This window comes from Mauremys mutica, chromosome 4, assembly GCF_020497125.1.
Source record: "Mauremys mutica isolate MM-2020 ecotype Southern chromosome 4, ASM2049712v1, whole genome shotgun sequence".
Lineage (NCBI taxonomy): Eukaryota > Metazoa > Chordata > Testudines > Geoemydidae > Mauremys > Mauremys mutica.
The window spans coordinates 100,779,814-100,802,197 of NC_059075.1; the positions used below are offsets into that span (position 1 = coordinate 100,779,814).

At 44.2% G+C, this 22,384-nt stretch overlaps 1 protein-coding gene across 7 annotated transcripts in view; it reads right to left on the reverse strand.

Moving 5' to 3' along the window:
• Positions 1–22,384, reverse strand: part of TUB (TUB bipartite transcription factor) — a 262,999-nt gene that overhangs the window by 49,610 nt on the left and 191,005 nt on the right. For all 7 annotated transcript variants that reach the window (XM_045012471.1, XM_045012470.1, XM_045012469.1 and 4 more), the window contains exons 2-3: positions 7,771–7,822; positions 2,771–2,933 (exon numbers count right to left, since the gene is read on the reverse strand). In XM_045012471.1, the coding sequence (XP_044868406.1) occupies positions 2,771–2,933; positions 7,771–7,822 (215 nt within the window). The remainder of the gene's footprint in view (positions 1–2,770; positions 2,934–7,770; positions 7,823–22,384) is intronic.

Sequence of the window (22,384 nt, forward strand, 5' to 3'; positions counted from 1 at the left end):
GTCAAAGGAGGACATTAGGTTGGTTTGACATGATTTGTTCTTGACAAATCCACGTTGATAGTTCCTGATCACCTTATCATCTAGTTGTTTACAAAGTGACTGATTGATTATTTGGTCCATGATCTTTCTGGGTACCGGTTAAGATGACTGGTCTATAATTCTCTGAGTTGTCCCTATTCTCCTTTTTATAGATGTGTACTATATTTGCCCTTTTCCAGTCCGCTGGGGTCTCTAGTCCTCCATGAGCTCTCAAAGATAAACACTAATGGCTCAGAGATCTCTTCAGCCAGTTCCTAAGGTATACAGGAAGTATTTTGACAGGCCCTGCCAAGTTGAAGACATGTAACTTGTCTAAGTAATTCTTAATCTATTCTTTCCCTATTTTAGTTTAAGATTATAGATTAAGCTTGGATTAGCAGTAATCATTCTGCAACTCCCTGAAGAATTCCAAACACCAGCTAAGGATTGTCTATAAAAGGAAACTGCACAGCTATAGCAGAAGAAGAAGATAGTCTATTATAGCTATTCCTGAATAGCTCCTTGTATGAACGCTATTCTGGAACAAAAGTAACTTTACTCTGCAATAAAGCTGAATAGATTATTCCACTATAGCTATGCCGTCAATTTTCCATTGCAGACAAGCTCCAATATGATGGGAAGAAGGAATCGTGTTATCCTGTTCCTGACCTCGCATTATATATACACCCCATAATTTAATAATCCAGCTTTCCACCAGTGGCAGCCTTAATTTTACTCATCAAATTAAACAAGCATTCCTGCGTTACCCCTTCCTATAGCTTAGACAGGAATTTTACAAGAAAAAAAATGTGGGGAGGTAGATGTGGAGACACCATCTTTATGAAGTGCTTTCCACATAGGAATGAATCTCATACACCTGCTCATACATGCAGTACAGTTTATGCACTAGGACATCACTTCCCACAAAGAGTCATTTTAAAGCACACCCACAACAGAAACAAGTGAATGGGGAAGAGTTGAACAGTTCTTTAGATACAGCCCAGCTGTGTCATGCATCCAACACTCCCACATACCAACATTTTCATTGGAGATGAATACTGTAGTTAAAAATGGCCATTGAAACCCAAATATGCCCCACACAGCAGCTGAATCTTGACACCACCAACCACACTCCTGAAGAAAAATACAACAAAAAAAGAACACTTCTGTAGTTCTCACAATGTTTTCAAGAATAATATTCCGGAGAAAGGATTTTACAAAGGAACAAACCACTTTATTGGGTAATGAGATGCTGTTAAGTTGAGGCTTCTGATAAATGCGCAAACAGTTTATTACCTGGAGAGTTATCCCCAGAAGTTTACAAACCAAAGGCCAAATGTGAGAAAATATAGCATTTTCAGTGCTATGCTATTCTGCCCAACTTATTTACTTGTACTACGTCAGATGTAAAAAGAACCTCATTTAATGGTTTACATGGCATCGTAAAATATAGTGTCTTGCTTCTTTATCAGGGTTTGGAAGTCTGTGCTGTCCACTGCCATCCTTTGGTGGCAGGGTTGGAGAGAGAATTTACAATAAAGTAATTTGAGGCTAAGAAGTGAATAATTGTTCCAAGGAATGACTTGAGTGGAAAAACTTTGATGTGATATGAAGGGCCAAATTCTGCCTTAACTAACACCCCAGGCAACCTCAATGATGTCAGAAGGGTTGCCCAGAGTGCAAGCACTTGCAGGATTTAGCGTAGTATAAATAAGGATTTCACTACTGTTTGTGAGATGATGTCTGGTTTCTCTGGGCTGTAGCTGACTTGAAATCCTTGTTATTTAAGTTTACAATAAAGGCGGCTTAGCAGGTAATTGCTGCTGTGTATCATAAAATAACATTTCATAGGACAGGGTTTTGCGCCTCTGATTAGCTGTTACGATGATAAAAGAATATTTCCTTTTACTATCTCCTGTAGCTAACTACCAAAGAAAACATTTTCATAAAATTGTGTACAATATCAACTTCCTAGACAGCATGGGAAAAAATTAGTCTTTCTTTTGATATGTTTTTCTCTCTAATTAGGAGAGAAAATAATGTGTTTTTTCCCCTTCATCTGAAATCAGATCTATCGCTTGAACATCTTTCAGAAGCATGGTTAAAAGAGGTTTACTATTCAAAACCCCTTATTCATAGTTTAGTCACAGAAGTTCCATAATGCATCAATTCCACAGAAAAGGAAAAAAAAATTCACTCACAATTTTTGAGTAGCGTGGATACCTGCATTTCACGTAGCCCCTTAGAGTATTATGGTACACTATCTTATTTTATCTTTGTACAAAACATTCAACAAACTCCTTTCACATACTGAAATCAGATTTAAAAGGAGAGTGTAAAGTATAGAGATGACAGTTTATTAAATGGACAGCAGGAACCCAAGCAAGGGTGACATCATACTGAAAGTTTCCCCTGTCAAAAAAGTTCATTTTAAAGTTATAATAGTGGTTACTTTGGAATTCTGCATAGTTATTATCAATTTCATCCCCAAACACAGCTGAGCTAAGCTTTCAGGTATTCATTTAAAAGATTACATTCCTGTTCCCACGTTCTCTTCATTTTTCAACAAAACAACAGGACTAGGATGACCAGATGTCCCGATTTTATAGGGACAGTCCCGATTTTTGGGTCTTTTTCTTATATAGGCTCCTATTACCTCCCACCCCGTCCTGATTTTTCACACTTGCTGTCTGGTCACCCTAAACAGGACTTCTAGCAGTAAACATGCACTCTATAGACCATGTCAATATACCATGAAAAATGGTGCTACTGTTGCTGTTAAGATACGATTCAACCAACGGCGCTTGTTCCTCTGAATGTTTCATTCTTCGTGTTCTTGTGCGGCTGTCTACATTGGACTGAACCATTAGTGGCTCCTGGCGTTTTTTTTTCTGCTTCTGTTCTAGCAATGCTCGCTGGGGAAAATACAAAGAAAAGTACTTTACTATTAGAATAAATGCCACTTTTCTAGGGGAGTCTGTGTGCACATAGCTTCTGTTCTGCAAACTGTGCATAACTGAATGTTATTTGATTTCATACTGTAGAATTTCCAGTAAATCACAACAGATATCCTTACATCTTCTGCAATGGCAGTCCACCTTGTATGCTATTTTCAAGTGCCAAGAACACAGTCTAATAGGACACTGGGATGCCAGTGTCCTTTAGAAAACCTTTCTAAAACTCTACTGAAGTACAAAACAGGTCAAAGAGATGTTTCTGAGCAGTCTACTGGCTGTCAGAGCTGGATAAAAAACAACATCTTTTGGGAAGCCAACAATGTGGGAGCACTGTGAATTAATATGATAACCAAGAGCATGAGGCATGAAAACACTGATTTATGTTTATGTAAATCAAGAAAAGATAATCTGTAAACTAGAATCAAGTGACAAGACTGGACACAAGCCCAGTGTAACAATGATACATGCTGAATTTTAATTACACACCCTATTTTCAATTCTCATTTACACCAGGTGAAAAGCAGGTATTAACTGCTGGAAGGCAGAGGATTGTCTTTACGATTGCATAAATCTCTCCCTCCAGATGTTTCTAAGTTTAGAATGTGATAGAAGCTGTGATAAATGATGGGGGGAGTAGCTCCCTTTTATGGACACCCAGCCAGTCAGTAGCTATAGAATCCTCCTGAGCAGCTCTACCCTAACTGCCTTAACTGTAAAGGGTTAAGAGAAGCTTAACCTGAGTTGGCACCTGACCAGGGAACCAATAGGGAGGCTGTATCCTTTCAAACTGGAAAAACTGCTGGGTGCTTTGTGTGTGTGTGGGGGGGGGCGGGGGGCGGTTCTTTGTCTCTGGGGCTGGAGAGAGGGGAAGGCAGCAACAAGCTGTAAGCTGTAAGCCAGGTATGGGAAATCAGCAGCATCATACCTAAAAACTCCTCATTTGGAACCCGAGATATGTAAGTTGCCAAGGAAAAGTTAAGACAGATGCGATTAGGAACCTTTTTGGTTGTTTTGGTTTGTGGATTCCTCTGTGCTAACCCCATGTGCTTTTGTTTTGCTTGTTACCATTAAGCTGAACCCCATGAAAGTTATTTTTGGTGTTTAATCCCTAAAGCCTGAGTTTTCAAATGTGTTTCTTTCTTTTTTTAAATAAAATTTACCTTTTTTTAAAAAGAATCCTTTGATTCCAAAGACCTTAGACAAGGGATTGGTCTGTGCTCACATTGCTAAGGCAACTGGTTGGTATTTTATTCTCAAGCTTCTCCAGGAAAGGGGGTGAAGAAGCTTGGGGGGATATTTTAGGGGGATAGGGATTCCAAGTGACCCTTCCCTGAATATTTGTGAAAATCACTTGGTGATGGCAGCACAGAAGACTGTGCCTTGGAAGAATTCTAACCTAAGATAAAGGTAGAAGATAAGCTTAGGGGGTCTTTCATGCAGGTCCCCACATCTGTATCCCAGAGTTCGGATTGGGGAGGTATACCCTCACAGAAGCCAATGTATATTTATGAGGTACCATTCTATCACAGCCACTTTGAACATCCACAAGAAACTACAGGGGTTAAGAAGGTTTAATTGTAATAACCCAGTGTCTTATTTGTCCCCTTCCTCTGTACTATGTTGTTTTTACATGGGTTGTCTTTTGACTTCTCTCCATGTAGAGAGAAAGAAAATACAACGCTGTTATAAATAGCAAAAAGGCTGGATTAAAGTAGAGGAATATCCAGAGAGGATCAGTTTCTGACAGCCTTCCCTCATGTTGAGTACTAATTTACTCCATGAATGATGTGCTGCTACTCAATATGAATTAGAAGTCAGAAGCTGACTCATGCAACATGAGCGACAAGATGGGTGAGGTAATATCTTTTATTGGACCAACTTCTGTTGGCAAAAGAGACAAGCTTTCAAGCTACACAGAGCTCTTCTTCAGGCCTGGGAAAGGTACTCAGTGTCACAGCTAAATACAACGTAGAACGGATTGTTTAGCATAAGTAGTTAACGCATATTCTAAGGAACTATTCAAGGTGAAGTTGCCTATTAATACCTCTGGAGTTATAGGAAAAAGAGGGGGGTTAATGGGTTACTGATTGTTGTAATAAACCATAAATCCAGTGTCTTTATTAAGACCAGGATTTTTAGTGCCTAGCAAAGATATGAATTTAAGTTCCCAGAGGTGTTAACAGGCCACTTCACCTTCCATCGTCCCTTAGAATGTGTGTTAACTACTTATGCTAAACAATCTGATCCACCTTATATTTAGCTGTGACACTCTGAATACCTTTCCCAAGCCTGAAGAAGAGCTCTGTGTAGCTTGAAAGCTTGTCTCTTTTGCCACCAGAAGTTGGTCCAATAAAAGATATCACCTCACCCATCTTGTCTCTCTAATATCCTGGGAACAGCATGGCTATAACAACATTGCAATCAGAGGCAAGATGGCATAGATATAAAGTATTTGATATTGAAAATGGGGCACAGACTGAAAGACCCTGACCTTAACCCTAACCTGATGGGTGTGGAGTGGACATTACAATGGAAGCAAAGGTAACAGAAGATCAAGTTTGATACATAAAAGCATGTTGAAAGAGAGCCAGAGGTTCTTCGAAAGAGGGCCAAGTGGAAATTAAAGACAAAGGGTGAAACCCTAACTCCACTAAAGTCAATGGTAAAATTCCCTTGGACCTCAGTGGTTATGTCTACACTGCAATTAAAACCCCACAGCTGGCCTGAACCTCGGGCTCCCAGGGCTCAGGCACTGTTTAATTGTGGTGTAGACGTTCAGGCTCGGGCTGGAACCTGGGATCTAAGACCCTGCAAGGTGGGAGGGTCCAAGAGCTTGGGTTGCAGCCCAAGCCTGCATGTCTACACCACAATTAAACCACTCCTGAGCCTGAGCCCTTGGAGCCCGAGTCAACTGGCATGGGCCAGGCGCAGGTGTCTAATAGCAGTATAGACATACCCCAGTGGGGACAAGATTTCACTCAAGATCTTCAGAATGAGTGTTTATGTAGGCCATTTAAGAATGTGGTAGAAAGATAAACAACACAGCACATGACTTAATGACTTAGGCCTGGTCTACGCTGGAGGTGGGGGGGAGATCGATCTAAGTTATGCAACTTCAGCTACGTGAATAACATAGCTGAAGTCGACATACTTAGACCTACTCACCGCAGTGTCTTCACTGCAGTGAGTCGACTGCTGCTGATCCCCCGTCAACTGCCTGCACCTCTCATGGTGGTGGAGTACAGTAACTCCTCACATTGTTTGGTTGTTACACTGCTGATCAATTAGGGAACATGTTCGTTTAAAGTTGTGCAATGCTCTCTTATAACATCGTTTGGCAGCCGCCTGCTTTGTCCACTGCTTGCAGGAAGAGCAGCCCGTTGCAGTTAGCTGTTGGGGGCTTGTAACCAGGGTGGACCGGCAGCCCCCCCATCAGCTCCCCACTCCGCTAAGTTCCCTGTGCAGCAGCTGCCCAGCAGGCTACCAATTGCTGACAGTTCAGCTGTCCCTCCCCCAACTGCCATGTGCTGCTCCTGCCCTCTGCCTTGGAGCTGCTCCCCGAGCCTCCTGCTTGCTGTGTGGGCAGGGGGGGAGGAGAAGAAGGGAGCTAATGTCAGGGTGTCTCCCTCCCTCCCCCTGCTCCTCTACCCTGCTTACCCCATCTCCATAGAGCAGGGGGGGACACGACAGTGCTCAGGACAGAGGGAGCTTCCTGGCAGCAGCTGCGTCTCAGTGTACTTAAGAGTGCAGTCAGCATACTTAAAGGGAAAATGCACATCTCTCTCTCTATCTCACACACACACACACACACACAGTGTGTGTCTGTCTGCCATGCTGTCTCCCCTCCCTCCATTCCTGCTGCCTTGTAGAGTGTGAGGCTACATTAACAACGAGTTAACCCTTGAGGGCTCAGCCAATTGCTAGTTCATCATTTAGCAGTAAGACATTCCCTGGGAAATATCCCATCCCTCTGATTTCACCTCTTCAACCGAGCTTCACAATCATCATTGCTGTGTACATTATTAAATTGTTTAAAACTTTGTGTGTGTGTGTGTGTGTGTGTGTGTGTGTGTGTGTACACACGTGTCTTTTGTCTGGCAAAAAAAAAAAATCCCTGGAACCTAACCCCTCCTATTTATATAATTCTTATGGGGAAATTGGATTCGCTTAACATTGTTTCACTTAAAGTCACATTTTTCAGGAACATAACTACAACGTTAAGTGAGGAGTTACTGTACAGGAGTTGACGGGAGAGCGCTCGGGGGTTGATTTATCGCATCTAGACTAGACATGATAAATTGACCCCCGCTGGATCAATCGCTGCCCACCGATCTGGCGGGTAGTAAAGACATACCCTAAGAGTATTAAATCCTATCTGGTTGGGAATAAGGAGGAAAAATTCTGAAAACTGTATGTTAATTCTCAGCTGGTTGACACTCTTGCTAGTACCCTTGTGCTTATCTTTTTTGTTTTTTCATGGTCTGCGGAAGGAATTCTAAGTCGTCATAATGCAACTCTAAGTCAACAAAAATGAAAACCACTCAAATCACAATAATAAGAAAAAGTCAACACTAATAATAATCTTCACAATCCTTTCCTTTCCATCACTTAAGCATGTATATCACACTCCAAAGGCCAGGGAACTAATATTTCAAGATGTAATTTTCTGGTAGGATACCTCGATCAGCTGTGTGTGTATCAATGAAAGGAGGTCGCCATATTCCACAGTAATCCAGTTAAGCAAGCCCTAACTTGTCAAAAGGAAATAGGCCGAAAGCAGACTCCAAGATCTCACCTGTCTGTCAAGCTTCTGTTGACGCAGATTGCTACCTTCATCATCTAAAACACTGCAAAGACAAAGAGAATTCATTAGAAAGTATTTGTCAGTCAACAGAACACCAAGTTGCAATTTCTGGAGCCATATCTTGCAGGACTTATTCATGCAAAACTCCCATAGCAGTCCATGGAAGTTTTGCCTAACTAAACCTGCACAAGCTGTCTCAAGAAAATTAAAAGCAACCCATGAAATATAAATAAAGGTCTATGTATAATATCTACATGCTGAAGTTTAGATTCAGCCAAATCATAAAGGAACACAAACCCACAGTGTTTCACAAGAGTCTTATTCCTGCAGTACAAACGCTTTGTTCTTGATTACCTTATAATAAAAAGATACTGAAATGTACAGCAGTGGGATGAGAGTGTAAATTTCTATATAAAGCATATACAATGGTAACGAGTTTTAGGAGCAGTTTAGCAAATCATCAGTATTTTAAATTGGCTTGAGTAAATGAATGGTATAAGCTTCTTCAGGTTGAGAACCAGAACTGTTTCTTTCCTGAAAATCTGAAGAATTATACTTACAAGGGATTCTGATTTACTGTCTGCACTCAAAAAGTCAGAGATCTGCAATCCAAACAGTATTGTGTACTACCAATTACCATAATTTTCTCTCTGCTTCTAGGTGATTGTTCATTGTTGCTGGTTGGGGGATTAGATCATGCCAGATTCAGTCATTTTCATTAATTAGACGTTGGATAGAAATAAAGGAGAAACTTTCTTTGCATTACATTTGATAAAACTTTTAAATCCACCTTATTTGGTGGCGGGGGAGGGGACAAGTTCTACATGCTGTAACAATATTTATGACTAAAAATTTAAAGTAGATAAATAAGTTCATAGATTTAATTAAATAGATGAATATAGACTACCAAAAAATACAAATATAACATGCTTTAAAATTGACTATATTAATTTGGTTTCCACTTATAACACAAAAATGTGCATCCCATACTGTAGGCACCCTTGACAATTACAAGCACAGTACAAGAGAGTCAAAACTGGTTTCTGCCCTTATGCGCATTTTAAAATAATTGGAAAGTGACATAATATTAGTTCAGCATACTCTGCATTTCTTAACTAGGTTGCAGGCAACATGGTATAGAGTTAAGGGCTCTCACCCTCCAGAGAACAAAGAAATAAAGATGTTACGCTACATGCTTCATCGTACATTGGCCTTTTATAAGATCTGTAGCAGGCATCGTTAAATATATCTTATAAAAGGCTGATGTTACAAGATGCACAGTGAAGCAAGTTTCATATTAAGAAATGGAATTGTGCATTAGAAGAATTACGGATATAAAAGTTTGTGGGTCTTTTGGGAGATAATGCTAGCTGTGTTATATTTAGTATACCACCTGCCAGCAACCCATGCAGCATTCCAGGCAATGAAGAGATAAATGGTTAGAATTTCAAAGCTCGTACCCACATTAGAGGCATAAAAAATGGCCTCTGAAAAGTCTCTCCTCATTTCTGCAACCAACTGTGCTACCAGTAAGATTTCCTCAGATGAAAAGTCTAAAGGCAAGACAGGGGCACTGATCTGGCCCTGAGGCATCTAAGTGAACTTTACAACACTTGCAAATTTTGAGTAGGAGTCAGCTGGGGACAGCTGATCTGAGATATATCTGGGCAGATTCAGTCACGACTGCTGTTAAAACAATCCTGTTTGAAACTTTTGCTCATAGGCACTGACTCCCAGGGTATTCCAGGGCTAGAGCACCCATGGAAAAACATTAGTGGGTTCTTAGCACCCAGTGGCAGCCAAGCTTCCCTCTCTTCCCCGTAGCACCTCCCATCAGCCAGTGGCCTCGCTGATCAACTCCTCCCCTTCCCTCACAGCGCCTCCCACCCGCCGCGATCAGCTGTTCCGTGGCATGAAGGAGGTGCTGGAGGGAGGGGGCGGAACTGGGTGGGAAAAGGCAGGACAGGGGTTGAGCAGGGTGGGATGAGGTGGGGGGGCTTGGAAGAAGAGGTGGAGTTGGGCAGGGGCAGGGCCTGGGGTGGAGCAGGGGGCTTGAGCACCCCTGGGGCCAGGAGGCAGCTGGCACTTGTGCTTTTACTGCCTCATTCCACAAAAGACAACATCCTGAGGGACAGTGAGTGTTGTGGGTGTGAGAAAAGATAAATTTGTTTTTGTTACTTTACTGAAAATTGTACTAGACCCATAAGGAAATGTGCCTAACTCTGAGAAAACATGGCACCATACAGATAATTCATTTTGTGAATCTGTGAGACTGAACAAGTGTTTCAGACATACCAGTTTGATAAATTACACTGCCGGTGTGAGAGAGGCTAAAAGAGGTGGGCATGTCAAACACATCATAGTTATGTGTCATCTGTGGTTGTCAAATTATAAAATAGCCTTAGGATCCCTGGCAAGAGGACCCTTCCTAAACACCAAACACCCTAAAAGTATTAGTTACTTAGCCATGCCAACTATTTATGTCAGTTTCCTATTCTTATTTATTAAACACTGACAGCACAACCAGTGTGGGACAAGATACAGAAGATAACTTTGAGTGAGATTCTGTGCAGTGCCTCTAAAAAGCACAGTACAAAATTTGCAGTCCTGGAAGTGAAAGGTGCCATTAAGCCACATGACCTCCCAATTTATGGTAACTGTCCAGAATCCCATCAACACAAAGTACTATAGCACAACATCCTCCTAGTCTTCTCACATTCCCCTACCATGCATGCCCAACCCCTTCCAGGGCTTGAACTTGAGAGCCTACAGCTGTCCCATACAACTCATTTGTTGGGTAGAATTCTACCCTGGCTGGCCACAGGGGTTTTTACAGCCCCTTTACACTGCACAGGAGTGTGCAGTGGCCATAGCAGGGGTGAAAATCTCACCCATATCCCTGTCCCAGGGAGCTTATGGTCTTGATGCTGTTCTCAAAAGAACCAAGCAATGTATTTATTTTCCAAAAGACACAGTGCACCAACAGCAAAGTTTGCTAGCGTTTTTCAACAAAATACCTACAACAAATAATAATTTGTACTTAGCATCTTTCTTTTGAGAAACTGAAAGCACATTATGAAACGTACATAAATAGTATCCTCATGAGATTGTCTGCATTCTCCTGAATATTTATTTTTCCTATAATACACGTAACATGTCCCCCAAATATATTTTTGGGCAAATGATTTTAGTGAAACGCGAGTATCAATCAACTCTAGCGCATGAACTAAAAATCCCCTCTTGAGATTTAAACTGAGTGCTTAAAAACTTAGATAACAGTCCAGAGTTTTAGAACTGCACAGGCAAAAATGCACCTGGAGAGGCCCAAAGAGGGTAAGTGACTTGCACAGTCAAGTCATTTGCAGATTTGGAAATAGAACTTTGTCTTCATGTCATCTCCTGCATTATACGTTAGACCATTCTGCCTCTCTCTGATGATACAGCAAATGAGCTATAGACTTCATCATATATATTCCCATATAAACAGATTAAATATTATTGCAAACCATTATATTCCAGTAATATCCTGGTTTGTCTGTGATGCTAAACACTCAGGATCTAACTTCAGTTTTTCTATAGTGCACTTCATCGTAATATCCAAGCGGGGCCTAGTGGTCAGAACAAAGGAGTAGATGGCTGGCCTCTTCAATTCCATTTTCAACTTTAGCTATGATTCATTGGGCTAAAACAGGCTAACTCCAGGCTTTGTGTAAACAAGAGCAACTCCTACAGAAGTCTGGGCCAAAACCTACAGTGTTAAAAATGGTGGTTTAAATTACACAGTATATAGGAACTGGTCAGAAAATGGATGTAATTTTTACTGATTTAGCATGCAGTGGATTCAAAGTGACTGCCTTACATGCTGAATGGGGCCCAAAGTAATGAATCTCCAGCCAGGTGTTGTGACTATTGTGCTTTTTAAGACACTGCTCCATACCCTCTTCCTGTTGAATGAGATTATTTTTAGAATATATGCAGGATCACAGTATATGCAGCCACAGCTGGGACTGAGAGCTGCTTGCCAACAACTTATGAAGCTCTTTTGCTTCTTCCATAGACCCTTCTCTGTGGCCTGATGGCTATTTTATAAATCTCTGGGCTGTTTTCCACATTCCTTGTATAAATAAGTGTAAACGGCAAACCTTGTCCCTCGGGTTGTTTAAGCTTCAAACTGTCTCATTTAAATTGAACACTAGTCATCTTCTGTGAAATCGAGTCCTGTTGGAATGTGAACATGCCAGCCTCCTCCTGGCCCCTTAGTTCACTCTCTCTGAAATGTGGACTGGAATACAGCCTTCCTACCCTCCTTCAGAGGGGCAATGTGAGGCTTAATGTTTATAAAGAGTTTTGGAAAGCCAAATATGCAGGCATTAGAAAAATATCATTACTGTCCCAAGAATTCCTACTGCTCATTTTCAGTATGCTACAGGACATCACTTAGGCTTTGCCTGGGCTAGGATTTAGAAGTGTGATGTTAGAATGCATTAGCCAACAAGTTTTAATTAACAAGGTGACACTAGACTTTTCAAACACGGCAGTGACTATGTTAAAATGTGCTAAGCTGGTCAAATTAATGCCTATATTTTATCTCAACCAGTTTAGCACATATGAAAGGCAGGGTACCTTATCTGCACTAGACTGTTCAGATGTGTTAGAACATGTTAGCCAACACATTCCATATCACACCTTCAAATCCTTCCTAGTCTAGACACAGGGGTTTTATTCTTGAGTAAGTACAGAATACCAACAACAGTGCCTGTGGGTGCATTCTGCCCTCACTTAATGTCTGCGTATCTCCCAATGAAGTCAATGATGAAAATGAGGGTAGAATTTAGCCTTCAGTGTTTTACTGTTATATTAGTAGGTCACCCTCAGCTGGAAATATAGTGTCCCGTTATTATTTTCTAAGGGACAGCATTTACCCCTGGAGCAAATGGCTAATGACCGCTATTTCACATTCCCAAACGCCCCACAGGAGAAATTATGAGGCTCAATGACCCACCAGATGTGTCACTGAAAGGACATTTGACATCTTAAAAATAGTTTTCTGGTTTCTGGATAACTCAGGTGGTACCTTCCTGTGCTGCCCTAAAATGCCTGCATGAAAATCCTGGGATGTGGCCTGTTACCAGCACTGAAGTGACAGATGTAGATGAAAACCCAGTATAAAGAGTTAGCAGAAGATCCTGCCACAACACTTAGCATCCCTGGTATATAGATGTCCCAGTCCTTAGTATGAAACTACAGAGGATTCTTTAAAACACCATTTTATGGGAGACAAGAAAGTTCAGAAGCAGCAGTGGCACTTTCTTCCTTCCTAACCTGTGGGAGAAGCATAGTCCAGTAGCAGCATCCTCTATGTTTCCCAGTTTCCTCTGCAGACAGGGGAAATACAACCATTTCATATTCTCCCTCCCTGCTCTGCATGCAGAGGACCCAGTGACTTAGGGCAAATCTACACGACAAAATTAAGTCAACCTAAGTTAGATCAATGTAAACTGCCTTACGTTGACCTAACTCTGTAGTGTAGACCAGGCCTAAGACTGTTGCTAAACATAGTTGTGAATGAACAAGTGGACACAGTTTGACTGATCAGTGGTCACAATGATGGAGAGGGTCTTTGACTAAAAGCACAATACAATGGCAAAACTGATGGGAGTATTGTGGTGGGGTTGCTTTCAGAAAGTAGTTGCGTATAGACTGAGGTTACTAGATTAAATCTGACTGTACTAGATTAAATTTGACATGCAAGTCGAAAAATCCTCATCAGCACTAAGGTAGTCAGATTTAGTAAGTCTTAATTAGGTACAAATTATTACAATAATTATATATATTAAACAGCTGATAATTTTAAGGCAAATTAGAATGAGGATATGACAATCAACTCTTAGTGTTGATTAAACACCATATATTGGTAGCTGTTTTTGCCAAATCCTAAACACAATCTATCAGAAAAGGCAATGATATGTTGTGTAAAGTACTGAAAGATTTATTGCAGTTTTGCTGCAATACAGTTCTAATTTAAATAAAGTTAAAGATTTAGAACTTATGTAGGTCAACTATTAGATAATTTTCCATACAGGATCTGTCCTGTACTCCTACCTCAGGTAAACTCCCCTTTCAGATAAGTAGGTATATGCCTTGCATAGGAGTCAAGATCGGGTCGATAAGTCTATACTTTAGAGATTTGCACTAAAGACCTGATCCAAAGCCCACTGAACCCAATGAGAGTCTATTCACTGACTTAATTTGGCACTGTAACAAGCCCTAAATTTAAAATGGATGACCTCCTATTTTAAATGAGTAATTTCATTGTAATAATTTTCCTCCTCATTCACCGTGGTTGATTTAATGTTTGTTTTAATATGTTTTAATCTTTTGGCCAGACTACTATGTCTGATATCACTTCTTCAGCAATGCACGAAACATGATGATAGAAATGCCTCAATGCAACATAGATAAAATTCATCACATTTTTTAAGTTCCGTATGATGATAAAGGTAAACAAAAAAAAATCAGTGATAATAATTTTATCAGACTCAGACTTTAAGGTCAGAAGGGACCATTATGATCGTCTAGTCTGACCTCCTGCACAACGCAGGCCAGAGAATCTCACCCACCCACTCCTGTATCAAACCCCTAAGCTATGTCTGAGCTACTGAAGCCCTCAAATTGTGGTTTAAAGACTTCAAGATTCAGAGAATCCACCAGCAAGTGACCTGTGCCCCAATCTGCAGAGAAAGGTGAAAAACCTCCAGGCCTCTGCCAATCTGCCCTGGAGGAAAATTCCTTTCCAACCCCAAATATGGTGATCTGCTAAACCCTGAGCATGTAGGCAAGACTCACCAGCCAGACACCCAACAAAGAATTCTCTGTAGTAACTCAGATCTCACCCCATCTAACATCCCATCACAGACCATTGGGCACATTTACTGCTAATAGTCAAAGACCAATTAATTGCCAAAATTAGACTATCCCATCATACTATCCTCTCCATAAACTTATCAAGCTTAGTCTTGAAGCCAGATATGTCTTTTGTCCCTACTGCTCCCCTTGGAAGACTGTTCCAGAACTTCACTCCTCTGATGGTTAGAAACCTTCGTCTAATTTCAAGTCTAAACTTCCTGATGGCCAGTTTATATCCATTTGTTCTTGTGTCCACACTGGAACTGAGCTTAAATAATTCCTTTTCCTCCCTGGTATTTATTCCTCTGATATATTTAGAGAGAGCAATCATATCTCCCCTCAGTCTTCTTTTGGTTAGGCTGAACAAGCCAAGCTCTTTGAGTCTCCTTTCATAAGACAGGTTTTCCATTCCTCGGATCATCCTAGTAGCCCTTCTCTATACCTCTTATTTTAGAATCTTGTTTAGAGGCTATATTTCAACATCCGAAAAATGCCCCAAACAAGATATGTGAGAAGCCAGTGAGAGCCAGATTTTAGCTAAAACAAAATGGAAGCTTTAATATAGACTACAAAAAATCCCTCAATTTTGGAGTATACAGGCAGGAGGTTCAGTAAATAAACCTGTCATTACATTTATTTAATTTTAGACAGCTGGATTTCAATTTAATGTAAAATTGGAATGTCTTGATTCAAGTAATGCATTTCACAGTAGTTAATTCTCAACTTCTGCTCACAAAATGTCTCTTTAAAAGTGCAAATTGTTCATATTTCAGTAAGTCCCTGCAAGAAAAAACAAAAACTGAAAAATGTATTCTATTAGAAAGTGCAAAATGAACATATTCACTAATTATTTTTAAAGTGAAGATATCTTTGAAAAAGGAAGCAAGTATTGAAAATGTGTTGGTGCTTTTTTCCCCTTGCTGACTTTGCTTCTGCACCACTCACTAAAGGGAATATTTTCAATGAAACAGGTTTACAGGCACTAGACATATAACTAGTCTGTGCAGCCCAGCTGTCAAGAGACATACAAATTGCAGTGACAAATGCTCCAGTTCAGACAAGCAAATGCACTAAACATTTGGTCCTTCACACACTGATTCGAAGTGTCAACCTTGGATTTTCCTTTTTCCATTATTACGATTAATTATTTGCATTGCAGTAGCACCTAGATGTGCCAACAAAATCAGAGCCCCATTGTTCTAGGCTCAGTATATGCACATCATAAGAGACAGTCTCTGCCCCAATCAGCTCTCAACAGACAAGGGTGTGAAAAAGTAAATATTACCACCATTTTCCAGATGGGAGCAGAAGCAAAAATAAATTAAGTGATGCACATTTTCACCTTTTTTCAGAGTAAAATAAAAAAGGATTTAGTATTACAAATACCAACTGAAATAACATTCAGGATCAAACTGGAGAGAAAAAGCCAGCACTAAGAGTTTTCAAATCTTTTCATTTGGACTTTATTTTTATTTTGGAAAAAAGCATACACAAATATGCATAACAGAAGTAGAAGGTCTTTTAATCTTTTAGATCAAGGCTGACTTTAAGGACATGAGTTGGTGGGAATTTAAACAACTATTTAAAAGTTTCATTCTTATTGGACATATCAATGATTTATGTATCTTCTCATAAATTAAATAAATACAAACCAACAAAAATGGTAGCATTTGGCTTGCTGGATACTTGTTTCCATGACATTTGCCCAATTACATTTTAACAGTTTGCTGACAATCACTTCACTAAATAGATAGTGATAAAATCTAGACAAACGCTACTGTAAAGCAGTGGTTTTCAAACTATTTTTCTGGCAATCCAGTTGAAGAAAATTGTTGATGCCCGCAACCCAACAGAGCTAGGAATGAGGGGTTTGGCGTATGGGAGGGCTCAGAGCTGGGGCAGAGGGTTGGGGTGCAGGGGTGAGGGCTGTGGGGTGGGGCCACGGATGAGGTGTTTGGGGTGCAGGAAGGGGCTCTGGGTTTGGGGGGAGCTCAGGGCAGGGGGTTGGGGTGCAGGAGGGGGTCAGGGCTCTAAACTGGGGGTGCAGGCTCTATGGTGGGGCTGGGGATGAGGGGGTTGAGGTGCAAGAAGGGGCTCCACATTTGCGGGGAGGCTCAGGGCTGGGACAAGGGATTGGGGTGTGGGATTACCTCGGGTGGCTCTCGGTCAGCGGTGCAGTGGGGTGCTAAGGAAGGTTTCTTGCCTGTCCTGGCACCATGGACCACACTGTGCCCCAGAAGCAGGTCCAGTTCCTAGACGGAGGCTCCATGCAGCTCTCACCTGCAGGCACCATCCCCCCACCAACTCCCATTGGCCGGGAACCAGCCAATGGGAGTGCGGAGCCGGTGCTTGGGGCAGAGGCAGCATGCAGAGCCCTGTGGTCCCCCCCACCTAAGAGATGGACCTGCTGCTGTCCACTTCTGGGGCACAGCACGGTGTCAGAACAGGCAGGGACTAGCCTGCCTTAGCCAGGAGGCACCGCCAACGGGACTTTTAACAGCCCAGTCGGCGGTGTTGATCAGAGCTGCCGTGACCCAGTGCCTTCCATTCTGTGACCCAGTACTGGGTCGCAACCTGCAGTTTGAAAACCACTGCTGTAAAGTGCTTAGAAGAAAGCTTTCCAGCAGCACCACTGACCTGCTTTTACTTCCGCTGCAGAAATCCGGCAATAGGCTGAAGGAACTCCCACACTGTATGTGTGCTCCAGAGGGAATACCATATAATTAGCTCCTTGAAGGAAGTTTAATTAAATAAGTTCCCAAGCCAGTTAAGCTAATAAACTGCCTCTAGAAGTCCCCACATATGTACCTACTGTGCTCCCATGCAGCCCGTATGCTGTAGCTCTCTAGAAGTCATTTTGCAGAACATTAGCAGTTCTCATGACTATAGTGCATAAATTCTGTAATTAGAGAATCCTTTTAATTGGATAAATTTATTTTAATGTATGTGAGATTGTAAACAGGCGGTACTCACCCCTACGGCGCCCCCTGCTGGTTCCCCTCGGATTTTCCCTCAGTCCAGCCCTACTATCCCCGCTTTGCCTCAGTAGTGGCCACTGACCGTCATGGTCTAGCCCCACACCCTGGGGCGGACTGCAGTATTAGCCCACTCATCACAGGCAAAGGGGTTTGGACCTGCTGCTTTGCCTACTCCTGGGTTGTCCCTTGCAACCCCCAGTACCTCTTGCCCTTTACTAGGCCGCAGCCTGGGGCTTTCCAGGCTGGAGCTTCCCTAGCTCTTCAGCCTGTCCCCCAGCCCTGCTGCACTCAGGTACCTATCCTCCAGCTACTAAGCAGCCAGGCCCATCTCCCTCTAGAAACAGAGAGAGACTGTTTATAAGCCCCAGGGCTTCAGTTTGGGGCGTGGCCCCAGCTGCGGCCATTTGCTTAATCAGCCCAGCCTCCAGCCGCAGCTCTCAAGCCCTGCCAGGCTGCTTTTCAAAGCCCTCAGGGCCGGAGCAGGGTCCACCCTGCTACACACCCTCCCCCTCAAGAACCCCTCCAGCGGGGGCAGGCGGGCATTCTACCGGCCCAGGCTTCTTCTGAGTTGGACCCGCAGGGAATCTCTTTCTTGCCGCAGGCCCTCCATTACTCGGAGTAGCCTGCCGACTTCTCCCTGGTTCTGGGTCCCCACCGTAGACCTCCCCGGTCCTCTGTGAGTTTCCCCTCGCGTTTGGGTCCCTACGTCGGCCCTCCTGGCCGTTGTCTGGGTCCCCCGCTCAAGGCGAGGCCTTACCGGCACGTCCCCCCTTTGCCCCAGGGGGCCTTGCCCCTTGATAGGGGGCGTAGTATGGGAGAGGAAGCATGCTCGCTGCCTCCCCCCTGCCTCAGCCCCCGTTTTGTGGGCTTTGGCCCGGGCTTTGGGAGCTTTATGAGGGCACAGTCTCTTCATGTGTCCCCGCTCCCCACACGCCCAACAAGTTCGGAGGCCCCCTGTTAACTTCACAGGGGGCACTCGAGTCTCATCTAAGTGAGTCCTCTCCACCCCAACCCGGTAGGGACACACCCTTCTCGTGTGTCCCCGTCGCCCACAGGCGAAACAGCCTTTGGATCCAGGCCCTGGCTCCCAGCCCAAGGTGCCCGTGGTCCATTGAGGTCCGTGTGCTCTGTGCCGTTCCTGAGCAGCCAGTCCCGGAGTGCCCGGCCCCGGATTCGGGGCCTGGGCGGCCGGTCCTAGAGGGACCTCAGCCTCGAGAAAGTCCTCCATAAGGCTAACGGCCGTTTTCAGCGTCTGCGGCCGGTGCCGCAATACCCACGCCTTCCCGGAGGCCGGGAGGATGTGCACGAACTGCTCGAGCACAAGCTGCTCGATGATGTCCGCCGAGGTTTTATGTTCGGGCTGTAGCCATCGGCCCGCTGTATCCCTTAATTCCTGGGCCACCACCCGGGGCCGGACGCCCGGAGGGTAAAGCCTTCCCCGAAACCGTCGTCGAAAGGCCTCCGGGGTGACCTCAAAGCTATCCAAGATGGCCGCCTTCAGCCGAGCGTAAACCCGGGCCTCATCGTCGGGGAGGTCCCGGTAGGCCCTCTGAGCAGGCCCTGTCAAATAGGGGGCGAGGATGGTTGCCCACTGGTCCGGTGCCCACCCGGCTACCGCCGCCACCCGTTCGAAGGTCACGAGGTAAGCCTCCGGGTCATCCTCGGGCCCCATCTTGGCCAGGCGTACTGGTGGCGCAGGGGGGGTAGGAAAACCGGTCCCCCCCGTTGAAGCGCCCCCGGGACTCGGCCATAGGGCGGCAAGCTGTTGGAAGCATTCGGACTGTTGTTCCTGATACTGGGCCTCCATGGTCTGCAGCCACTGCTGCTGGAGGACCCCCAGCTGCTCCATGAGCTGCTCCTGCTGCTGCTGCTGGCCTTCGGCCAGGAGTTTAATAAGGGCCTCTGTCTCCATTTTCTCCCTGGGGCCGTCGTCTTCTGGGCAGCTGTCCCAGTTCCTGCCCAGGCCTCTTGTATCAGGGGCGGTTTAAGTCCCTGGTCAGGTGCCACTGTAAACGGGCGGTACTCACCCCTGCGGCGCCCCCTGCTGGTTCCCCTCGGATTTTCCCTCAGTCCAGCCCTACTATCCCCGCTTTGCCTCAGTAGTGGCCAATGACTGTCATGGTCTAGCCCCACACCCTGGGGCGGACTGCAGTATTAGCCCACTCATCACAGGCAAAGGGGTTTGGACCTGCTGCTTTGCCTACTCCTGGGTTGTCCCTTGCAACCCCCAGTACCTCTTGCCCTTTACTAGGCCGCAGCCTGGGGCTTTCCAGGCTGGAGCTTCCCTAGCTCCTCAGCCTGTCCCCCAGCCCTGCTGCACTCAGGTACCTATCCTCCAGCTACTAAGCAGCCAGGCCCATCTCCCTCTAGAAACAGAGAGAGACTGTTTATAAGCCCCAGGGCTTCAGTTTGGTGCGTGGCCCCAGCTGCGGCCATTTGCTTAATCAGCCCAGCCTCCAGCCGCAGCTCTCAAGCCCTGCCAGGCTGCTTTTCAAAGCCCTCAGGGCCGGAGCAGGGTCCACCCTGCTACAGAGATCAATTCATGCTGGGCTATTCACCAGGACCCTCTAACCCAAAAGTACTTGATCTAAGGAAGAATCTCCAATAACCATCTTTTATAGTAGGATGGGCAGTTTCTCTCCTGAGGCCTGCAAGTACTGAAGAGAAAACAGAAACCCAGTCTCTGAAACTCACCTTAACCATTCAGTAGACTACTGGTGCCAGGAACTGTAATGAAATGAAGGGCTGCACTCCTGTATGTGAATGTTTTTTAACCCACAGAACCAAATGCAGAGTAAACTAACTAGGATTGCATTGTCTTTTTCACTCTGTAGTTCATACCACAAGTAAAAGCACTTCTGTGAAGGAGTGCAGCATTATTTAATTTCTAGTGCAGCTGTTCAATGAACCTCTAAAAAGACCCAAAGAGATGAAGCAGGAGGAGGACAAAAGAGAGGGGCAGAAATATATTGATATCTATTTTGCATATATAATATTTGTGTTAGAATTATCAGCACTGATTCAGCGGGTAAATACAAGTAAATGAAGAAGAGCGAACAAAGTATTAATGTTTTAAGTAACAATAAAAGTAATTGAAGTAAATGAAGAAGAGCGAACAATGTATTAATGTTTTAAGTAACAATAAAAGTAATTCCTGCAGGGCACATGGTTAGTACCAGAGACTGGATTTGTGGTTGTACTGATAATTACAGAACCAAATACTCTTTAAAAAAAAAAAAATCCTGGTGGGCAGAATAACTTAAAAATCACTGACATTCCTAGAAGGTCTCATTAACTTAGTGTTTGAAGTGTTGGCCCCAGAGTGGTTTATCTGAATATTCATAGTCCATTCTATAAATATTAGAGTCATAATTTGTTTAACTCCAACATTCCAGTATTTGTGGATTAGGATTACGTTTAGAATTTTATACTTTAAATCAGTCAATACATAGTAGGGGTTTTTTTGGGTGGCGGAGAAGGGAAGAGTTTGGTGATGGTATTTTCCTTTCTCCACCACCACACACTTGGTAGTCAAATCTGTACAAGCAATAATACTGGCCTTTAGCAACACCTCCCTCTGGAAATCACACAGCTGAAATGTCAACATCTTGACTCAGATACCCTTCCCTGCATATCACACAGCCAATGGATTTAACTAAAGAAAAGGTAAGTATATCACAAGAAGATGTTTGCAATTATTTTCTCAATTCCAAGTACCTAATTGTTAAACTAAAATACAACTAAGCCTCCAAGGATGCATGCAATACCCACAGTAACCTGTACAACTCATAATTTTGTTTAAATTTAATTCACATTATTCATCAAGATACATCTCCATGGGTATGGCTGAAGGGGCACATGAAAGTGATTGTAAATGTAGAAATGAGATCTTTTTGTAAAAATTACACTCAGAACAAATTTTTAAAGAGAGATAGAAGTCAATTAGACTAAACTCCTGGAGTAGAGTATTATGGGATATACAGTTAAGTAGCATTACCAGTTGATCCGAAAGGCAAAACAATCCTATGCAATCTCTATATTAGAATATAAAGTAAGAACTGTAGATAGAGAATTTATGTGCTATGTATCAATCAAATATGGTTTAATATTCTAACAATAAGAGTCCAATCCTGCAAAAGATGCCAGGTGTGCTCAAATACAGTTGAACCCTGTTATCTCGACGGCCTAGGGGTTTGCCAAAAGCCGTCGAGATAACCAATGATCGAGATAAACCCCTATCCACCCCCCACCCCCTCCCTGCCCCCTTACCGCGCTGCCTGCACGTGGCTGGATCCGGCAAAGCGGAGCCGGGCGGACGGGGAAGCGGAGCCGGCGGGCGGGCGGCAGGCGAAGCCGGGACCAGGTATGTGGGGCGGGGACGGGCAGGGACCAGGTATGCGGGGCCGGGCGGGCGGGGACAGGCAGGGACCGGGTATGCGGGGGCGGGGAAGCAGGGACGGGCGGGCGGGGACGCGGAGCCGGCGGGCGGGCGGCAGGCGAAGCCGGGACCAGGTATGTGGGGCGGGGACGGGCAGGGACCAGGTATGCGGGGCCGGGCGGGCGGGCGGGGACAGGCAGGGACCGGGTATGCGGGGGCGGGGAAGCGGGGACGGGCGGGCGGGGAAGCGGAGCCGGCGGGCGGGCGGCAGGCGAAGCCGGGACCAGGTATGTGGGGCGGGGACGGGCAGGGACCAGGTATGCGGGGCCAGGCGGGCGGGCGG